This window comes from Gordionus sp. m RMFG-2023, chromosome 2, assembly GCF_954871325.1.
Source record: "Gordionus sp. m RMFG-2023 chromosome 2, tfGorSpeb1-WG-v2, whole genome shotgun sequence".
Taxonomy (NCBI): Eukaryota; Metazoa; Nematomorpha; class Gordioida; order Chordodea; family Parachordodidae; genus Gordionus; species Gordionus sp. m RMFG-2023.
The window spans coordinates 21,959,008-21,968,982 of NC_088776.1; the positions used below are offsets into that span (position 1 = coordinate 21,959,008).

General features: G+C 42.8%; 2 protein-coding genes across 2 annotated transcripts in view; both read left to right on the forward strand.

Moving 5' to 3' along the window:
- The window catches only part of LOC135924179 (circumsporozoite protein-like), a 7,384-nt gene extending 6,554 nt beyond the window's left edge, over positions 1–830 (forward strand). Inside the window, exon 4 of the mRNA XM_065459227.1 lies at positions 542–830. Within this exon, the coding sequence (XP_065315299.1) occupies positions 542–830 (289 nt within the window). The remainder of the gene's footprint in view (positions 1–541) is intronic.
- A 5,494-nt stretch (positions 831–6,324) lies between these two features.
- Positions 6,325–9,975, forward strand: LOC135924180 (sporozoite surface protein 2-like). The gene is made up of 6 exons (XM_065459228.1): positions 6,325–6,854; positions 6,902–7,443; positions 7,563–7,605; positions 7,667–7,933; positions 8,298–8,356; positions 9,149–9,975. The coding sequence occupies exons 1-6, from the start codon at positions 6,325–6,327 to the stop codon at positions 9,973–9,975; spliced, it is 2,268 nt and encodes a 755-aa protein (XP_065315300.1).

The following is a 9,975-nucleotide window of genomic DNA, read 5'->3' on the forward strand; positions in this document are numbered from 1 at the left end:
CCTAAATCGAAACCTCATCTAAACCCTAGCCCTAACCCTAATTCTAAACCGAGCCCTAACACTAACCGTAGCTCTAACAGTAACCCTAACTCTAGCCCTAACCTTTATCCTAACACTAACCCTAAGCATAAACCTAAACCTAACCTTAACCCTAGCCCTAACCCTAACCCTAACCCTAACCCTAACCCTAACCCTAACCCTAACCCTAACCCTAACCCTAACCCTAACCCTAACCCTAATCCTAAACCTAACTCTAATCCTAAACCTCATCTAAACCTTAGGCCTATACCTAACCCTAACCTTAACTCTAGCCAAAATCCTAATCCTAACCCAAACCCTAACCCTAACCCTAACGCTAACCCTAACCCTAATTCTAACCCCTAACCCTAACCATAACCCTAAACCTAACCCTAACCCTAGCCCCAGCCCTAACCCTAACCTTAACCCTAACCCTAACCCTAACCCTAACCCTAACCCTAACCCTAACCCATAACACTAGCCCTAACCCTAACCCTAACCCTAACCCTAACCAAAACCATAGCCCCAATCCTAACCCTAACCCTAACCCTAACCCTAACTCTAACCCTAACCATAACCCTAACCATAAAACTAGCCCTAAACTTAAACCTAACTATAAACCTAACCATAACCCTAACCCTAACCTACATTCTAACCCTAACCCTAACCCTAACCCTAACCATAACCCTAACTATAAACCTAGCCCTAACCTTAAACCTAACCCTAAACCAAACCATAACCCTACCCCTAAACCAAACCATAACCCTAACCCTAATCTTAACCTTAACACTAACCCTAATCCTAACCTATAAACCTAGCCCTAACCCTATCCTTAGCCCTAACCCTAGCACGAGCTCTTACATTAGCTCTATATCCTAACCCTAACCATAATGCTAACCATAACCCTAGCTCTAACTCTAACTCTAGCTCTAACCCTAACCCTAACACTAACCTTAACCCTAACTATAACCCTAACCCTAAATCTAATCCTAACGCTAAAAATAACCCTAGCCCTCAATCTAAACAGGACCCTAAACCTAACCTTTATTTTAACCCTAAACCTAACCCTAACCCTAAGCCTAACCCATAACCCTAACCCTAAACACAAACCTAGCCCTAAACTTAAACCTAACCCTAAACCTAACCATAACCCTAGCCTTAATCTTAACCTTAACCCTAGCTTTAACCCTAACCCTAACCCTAATACTAGCCCTAACCCTAACCCTAACCTAAACCCTAACCCTAAACATAAACTAAACCCTAACCTTAGCCCGAGCTCTTACAATAGCTCTAATCCTAATCCTAACCCTAACTCTAAAGCTAACCCTAACTCTAGCTCTAACCATAACTCTAGCTTTATCCCTAACACTAACCTTTACTCTAACCTTAATCGTAACTATAAACCCTAACCCTAACCCAAACCCTAACCCTAAACCTAAATCGAAACCTCATCTAAACCCTAGCCCTAACCCTAATTCTAAACCGAGCCCTAACACTAACCCTAGCTCTAACACTAACCCTAACTCTAACAGTAACCCTAACTCTAGCCCTAACCTTTATCCTAACACTAACCCTCAGCATAAACCTAAACTTAACCTTAACCCTAGCCCTAACCTAACCCTAACCCTAACCCTAACCCTAATCCTAAACCTCATCTAAACCTTAGCCCTAGCCCTAACCCTAACTTTAACTCTAGCCCAAATCCTAATCCTAACCCAAACCCTAACCCTAACCCAAACCCTAACCCTAACCCTAGCCCTAGCCCTAACCCTAACTTTAATCCTAACCCTAGCCCTAGCTCTAACCCTAACCTTAACCCTAACCTTAACCCTAACCTTAACCCTAACCCTAACCCTAACCCTAATCCTACCCTAACCCTAATCCTAATCCTAATCCTAACCCTAACCCTAAACCTAAACCTAACCCTAACCCTAACCCTAACCCTTAACCCTAACCCTAACACTAACCCTAACCCTAACACTAACCCTAACCCTCACCCTAACCCTAACCCTAACCTTAACCCTAACACTAACCCATAACCCTAACCCTAACTCTAACCCTAACCCTAACCCTAACCATAAACCTAGCCCTAAACTTAAACCTAACCCTAAACCTAACCATAACCCTAACCTTAACCCTAGCTTTAACCCTATCCCTAACCCTAATACTAGCCCTAACCATAACCCTAACCTAAACCCTAACCCTAAACATAAACTAAACCCTAACCTTAGCCCGAGCTCTTACAATAGCTCTAATCCTAATCCTAATCCTAACCCTAACTCTAAAGCTAACCCTAACCCTAGCTCTAACCATAACTCTAGCTTTATCCCTAACACTAACCTTTACTCTAACCTTAATCGAATCTATAAACCCTAACCCTAACCCAAACCCTAACCCTAAACCTAAATCAAAACCTCATCTAAACCCTGGCCCTAAACCTAATTCTAAACCGAGCCCTAACACTAACCCAAGCTCTAACAGTAACCCTGACTCTAGCCCTAACCTTTATCCTAACACTAACCCTAAGCATAAACCTAAACCTAACCTTAACCCTAGCCCTAACCCTAACCCTAATCCTAACCCTAACCCTAACCCTAACCCTAACCTTAACCCTAACCCTAACCCTAACCCTAACCCTAACCCTTAACCCTAACCCTAACTCTTATCCTAACCCTAACACTTTCCCTAATAATAACATATAACCCTTGCCCTAACCCTAACCCTATCCTTAGCCCTAACCTAACCCGAGCTTTTACCCTAGCTCTAATCCTAATCCTAAACCTAACGCTAACCGTATACCTAAACCTAACCCTAACACTAACTTTAATCCTAACCTATAGCCCTAGCCCTAACCCTATCCTTAGCCCTAACCCTAACCCTAACCCTAACCCTAACCCTAACCCTAAACCTAACCCTAACCCTAACCCTTAACCCTAACCCTAACACTAACCCAAACCCTAACACTAACCCTAACCCTCACCCTAACCCTAACCCTAACCCTAATAACCCTAACCCTAACCCTAACCTTAACCCTAACCCTAACACTAACCCATAACACTTGCCCTAACCTTAACCCTAACCCTAACCCATAACCCTAACCCTAAAACCAACCCTAAATATAATCAAAACCCTAGCCCCAATCCTAACCCTAACCCTAACCCTAACCCTAACCCTAACCCTAACTCTAACCCTAACCCTAACCCTAACCATAAACCTAGCCCTAAACTTAAACCTAACCCTAAACCTAACCATAACCCTAGCCTTTATCTTAACCTTAACCTTAGCTTTAACCCTATCCCTAACCCTAACCCTAACCCTAACCCTATTTCTAACCCCTAACCCTAACCATAACCCTAACCATAAACCTAGCCCTAAACTTAAACCTAACTATAAACCTAACCATAACCCTAACCCTAACCCTAACCCACATTCTAACCCTAACCCTAACCCTAACCATAACCCTAACTATAAACCTAGCCCTAACCTTAAACCTAACCCTAAACCAAACCATAACCCTACCCCTAAACCAAACCATAACCCTAACCCTAATCTTAACCTTAACACTAACCCTAATCCTAACCTATAAACCTAACCCTAACCCTATCCTTAGCCCTAACCCTAGCACGAGCTCTTACATTAGCTCTATATCCTAACCCTAACCATAATGCTAACCATAACCCTAGCTCTAACTCTAACTCTAGCTCTAACCCTAACCCTAACACTAACCTTAACCCTAACTATAACCCTAACCCTAAATCTAATCCTAACGCTAAAAATAACCCTAGCCCTCAATCTAAACAGGACCCTAAACCTAACCTTTATTTTAACCCTAAACCTAACCCTAACCCTAAGCCTAACCCATAACCCTAACCCTAACCCTAAACCCAACCCTAAATATAATCAAAACCCTAGACCTAACCCATAACCCTAACCCTAACCCTAAACCCAACCCTAAATATAATCAAAACCCTAGACCCAATCCTAACCCTAACCCTAACCCTAACCCTAACCCTAACCCTAACCCTAACCCTAACCCTAACCCTAACTCTAACAATAACCCTAACCCTAACCACAAACCTAGCCCTAAACTTAAACCTAACCCTAAACCTAACCATAACCCTAGCCTTAATCTTAACCTTAACCCTAGCTTTAACCCTATCCCTAACCCTAATACTAGCCCTAACCCTAACCCTAACCTAAACCCTAACCCTAAACATAAACTAAACCCTAACCTTAGCCCGAGCTCTTACAATAGCTCTAATCCTAATCCTAATCCTAACCCTAACTCTAACGCTTACCCTAACCTTAGCTCTAATCATAACACTAACCTTAACCCTAGCCTTAAACCTAACCATGACCATAATCCTAACCTTTATCTTAACATTAACCCTAACCATAATCGTAGCCATATTCCTATCCCTATTTCTAACCCAAACCATAACCCTAACCATAATCCTAGCCCTATCCTTATCCCTATCCCTATCCCTATCCCTATCCCTATCCCTATCCCTATCCCTATCCCTATCCCTATCCCTATCCCTATCCCTATCCCTATCCCTATCCCTATCCCTATCCCTATCCCTATCCCTATCCCTATCCCTATCCCTAACCCTAACCCTAACCCTAACCCTAACCCTAAACCTAACCCTATCCCTATCCTTAACCCTAACCCTAACACTAACCCAAACCCTAACACTAACCCTAACCCTCACCCTAACCCTAACCCTAACCCTAATAACCCTAACCCTAACCCTAACCTTAACCCTAACCCTAACACTAACCCATAACACTTGCCCTAACCTTAACCCTAACCCTAACCCATAACCCTAACCCTAAAACCAACCCTAAATATAATCAAAACCCTAGCCCCAATCCTAACCCTAACCCTAACCCTAACCCTAACTCTAACCCTAACCCTAACCCTAACCATAAACCTAGCCCTAAACTTAAACCTAACCCTAAACCTAACCATAACCCTAGCCTTTATCTTAACCTTAACCTTAGCTTTAACCCTATCCCTAACCCTAACCCTAACCCTAACCCTATTTCTAACCCCTAACCCTAAACATAACCATAAACCTAAACTTAACCCTAACACTAACCCTAACTCTAACCCTAACCCTAACCATAAACCTTGCCCTAAACTTAAACCTAACCCTAAACCTAACCATAACCCTAGCCTTAATCTTAACCTTAACCCTAGCCCTAACCCTAATACTAGCCCTAACCCTAACCCTAACCTAAACCCTAACCCTAAACATAAACTAAACCCTAACCCTAGCCCGAGCTCTTACAATAGCTCTAATCCTAATCCTAATCCTAACCATAACTCTAGCTTTATCCCTAACACTAACCTTTACTCTAACCTTAACCGTAACTATAAACCCTAACCCTAACCCAAACCCTAACCCTAAACCTAAATCGAAACCTCATCTAAACCCTAGCCCTAACGCTAATTCTAAACCGAGCCCTAACACTAACCCTAGCTCTAACAGTAACCCTAACTCTAGCCCTAACCTTTATCCTAACACTAACCCTAAGCATAAACCTAAACCTAACCTTAACCCTAGCCCTAACCCTAACCCTAACCCTAACCCTAACCCTAACCCTAACCCTAATCCTAACCCAAACCCTAACCCTAACCCTAACGCTAACCCTAACCCTAATTCTAACCCCTAACCCTAACCATAACCCTAAACCTAACCCTAAACCTAACCCTAACCCTAACCCTAACCCTAGCCCTAGCCCTAACCCTAACCTTAACCCTAACCCTAACCCTAACCCTAACCCTAACCCTAACCCTAACCCTAACCCTAACCCTAACCCTAACCCATAACACTAGCCCTAACCCTAACCCTAACCCTAACCCTAACCCTAACCCTAACCCTAACCCTAACCCTAACCCTAACCCATAACCCTAACCCCAAACCCAACCCTAAATATAACCAAAACCATAGCCCCAATCCTAACCCTAACCCTAACCCTAACCCTAACTCTAACCCTAACCATAACCCTAACCATAAACCTAGCCCTAAACTTAAACCTAACTATAAACCTAACCATAACCCTAACCCTAACCCTAACCCACATTCTAACCCTAACCCTAACCCTAACCCTAACCATAACCCTAACTATAAACCTAGCCCTAACCTTAAACCTAACCCTAAACCAAACCATAACCCTAACCCTAATCTTAACCTTAACACTAACCCTAATCCTAACCTATAAACCTAGCCCTAACCCTATCCTTAGCCCTAACCCTAGCACGAGCTCTTACATTAGCTCTATATCCTAACCCTAACCATAATGCTAACCATAACCCTAGCTCTAACTCTAACTCTAGCTCTAACCCTAACCCTAACACTAACCTTAACCCTAACTATAACCCTAACCCTAAATCTAATCCTAACGCTAAAAATAACCCTAGCCCTCAATCTAAACAGGACCCTAAACCTAACCTTTATTTTAACCCTAAACCTAACCCTAACCCTAAGCCTAACCCATAACCCTAACCCTAACCCTAAACCCAACCCTAAATATAATCAAAACCCTAGACCCAATCCTAACCCTAACCCTAACCCTAACCCTAACTCTAACAATAACCCTAACCCTAACCACAAACCTAGCCCTAAACTTAAACCTAACCCTAAACCTAACCATAACCCTAGCCTTAATCTTAACCTTAACCCTAACTTTAACCCTATCCCTAACCCTAATACTAGCCCTAACCCTAACCCTAACCTAAACCCTAACCCTAAACATAAACTAAACCCTAACCTTAGCCCGAGCTCTTACAATAGCTCTAATCCTAATCCTAATCCTAACCCTAACCTAACGCTTACCCTAACCTTAGCTCTAATCATAACACTAACCTTAACCCTAGCCTTAAACCTAACCATGACCATAATCCTAACCTTTATCTTAACATTAACCCTAACCATAATCGTAGCCATATTCCTATCCCTATTTCTAACCCAAACCATAACCCTAACCATAATCCTAGCCCTATCCTTATCCCTATCCCTATCCCTATCCCTATCCCTATCCCTATCCCTATCCCTATCCCTATCCCTATCCCTATCCCTATCCCTATCCCTATCCCTATCCCTATCCTTAACCCTAACCCTAACCCTAAGCCTAACCATAAACCTAGCCCTAACCTTAAACCTAACCCCAAACCTAATCATAACCCTAGCCCAAATCTAAACCTTAACCCTAGCTCTAACCCTAGCCCTAACCCTAATACTAGCCCTAACCCTAACCTAAACCCTAACCCTAAACATAAACTAAACGCTAACCCTAGCCCGAGCTCTTACACTAGCTCCAATCCTAATCCTAATCCTAACCCTTATTTTAACCCTAACCCTAACTCTAACCCTAAACCTAACCCTAAACTTAACGATAGCCTTATCCCTAACCCTAACGGTAAACCCAAACCCTAAACCTAACCCTAATACTAAACCTAAATCGAACCTAAACACTAGATCTAACCCTGACCCTAAACCTTAAGCTAAACTTAACCCTATCCCTATAGCTATCTCTAGCCCTATCCATAACCCTAACTCTAAAACCTATCCCTAACCCTAAGTCTAAACCCTAACCCTAACCCAAACCGTAACCATACACCGAAACCTCATCTAAACACTAGCCCTAATCCTAATTCTAAACCTAACACTAGCTCTTACCGTAACCCTAACTTTAGCCCTAACCTTTATCCTAACACTAACCCTAAGCATAAACCTAAACCTAACCTTAACCCTAGCCCTAACTCTAACCCTAACCCTAACCCTAACCCTAACCCTAACCCTAACCCTAACCCTAACCCTAACCCTAACCTTAACCCTAACCCTAACCCTAACCCTAATCCTAACCCTAACCCTAACCCTAACCCTAACCCTAACCCTAACCCTAACCCTAACCCTTAACCCTAACCCTAACCCTAACCCTTATCCTAACCCTAACACTTTCCCTAATAATAACATATAACCCTTGCCCTAACCCTAACCCTATCCTTAGCCCTAACCCTAGCCCGAGCTTTTACCCTAGCTCTAATCCTAATCCTAAACCTAACGCTAACCGTATACCTAAACCTAACCCTAACACTAACTTTAATCCTAACCTATAGCCCTAGCCCTAACCCTATCCTTAGCCCTAACCATAGCCCGAGCTCTTACCCTAGCTCTAATACTAATCCTAACCTTAACCCTAACCCTAACACTAGCGCTAACGCTAACCCTAACCCATAACCCTAATCCTAACCCTAAACCCAACCCTAAATATAACCAAAACCCTAGCCCCAATCCTAACTCTAACCCTAACCCTAACCCTAACCCTAACCATAAACCTAGCCATAAACTTATAACCTAACCCTAAACCTAACCATAACCCTAGCCTTAATCTTAACCTTAACCCTAGCTTTAACCCTAGCCCAACCCTAATACTAGCCCTAACCCTAACCCTAACCTAAACCCTAACCTTAAACATAAACTAAACACTAACCCTAGCCCGAGCTCTTACAATAGCTCTAATCCTAATCCTAATCCTAACCCTAACTCTAAAGCTAACATTAACCCTAGCTCTAACCATAACTCTAGCTTTATCCCTAACACTAACCTTTACTCTAACCTTATCCGTAACTATAAACCCTAACCCAAACCCTAACCCTAAATCTAAATCAAAACCTCATCTAAACCCTAGCCCTAAACCTAATTCTAAACCGAGCCCTAACACTAACCCAAGCTCTAACAGTAACCCTGACTCTAGCCCTAACCTTTATCCTAACACTAACCCTAAGCATAAACCTAAACCTAACCTTAACCCTAACCCTAACCCTAACCCTAACTCCTAACCCCTAACCCTAACCCTAACCCTAACCCTTAACCCTAACCCTAACCCTTATCCTAACCCTAACACTTTCCCTAATAATAACATATAACCCTTGCCCTAACCCTAACCCTATCCTTAGCCCTAAACCTAGCCCGAGCTTTTACCCTAGCTCTAATCCTAATCCTAAACCTAACGCTAACCGTATACCTAAACCTAACCCTAACACTAACTTTAATCCTAACCTATAGCCCTAGCCCTAACCCTATCCTTAGCCCTAACCCTAGCCCGAGCTCTTACCCTAGCTCTAATACTAATCCTAACCTTAACGCTAACCCTAACCCTAGCTATAACCCTAAGTCTAACCGTAACCCTAACACTAACCCTAACTCTAACCCTAACGCTAGCCTGAGCTCTTACTCTAACTCTAATCTAAATCCTAACCCTAACCCTAACCCTAACCCTATCCCTATCCCTAACCCTTACCCTAACCCTAACCCTAAGCCTATCCCTAACCCTAACCTTAACCCTAACCCTAACCCTAACCCTAACCCTAACCCTAACCCTAACCCTAACCCTAACCTTAACCTAAACCCTAACCCTAAAGATAAACTAAACCCTAACCCTAGCTCGAGCTCTTACACTAGCTCCAATCCTAATCCTAATCCTAACCCTAACTCTAACGCTAACCCTAACTTTATCTCTAACCATAACACTAACCTTAACCCTAGCCTTAAACCTAACCATGACCATAATCCTAACCCTTATCTTAACCCTAACCATAATACTAGCCCTATCCCTATCCCTATCTCTATCCCTAACCCAAACCTAAACCCTAACCCTAACCCTAACCCTAACCCTAACCCTAAGGCTAACCCTAAACCTAGCCCTATACTTAAACCTAACCCTAAACCTAACCATAACCCTAGCCCTAATCTTAACCTTAACCCTAGCTCTAACCCTAGCCCTAACCCTAATACTAGTTATAACCCTAACCCTAACCTAACCCTTAACCCTAAACATAAACTAAGCCCTAACCCTAGCCCGAGCTCTTACACTAGCTCCATACCTAATCCTAATCCTAACCCTTATCTTAACCCTAACCATAACCCTAACCATAAACCTAGCCCTTAA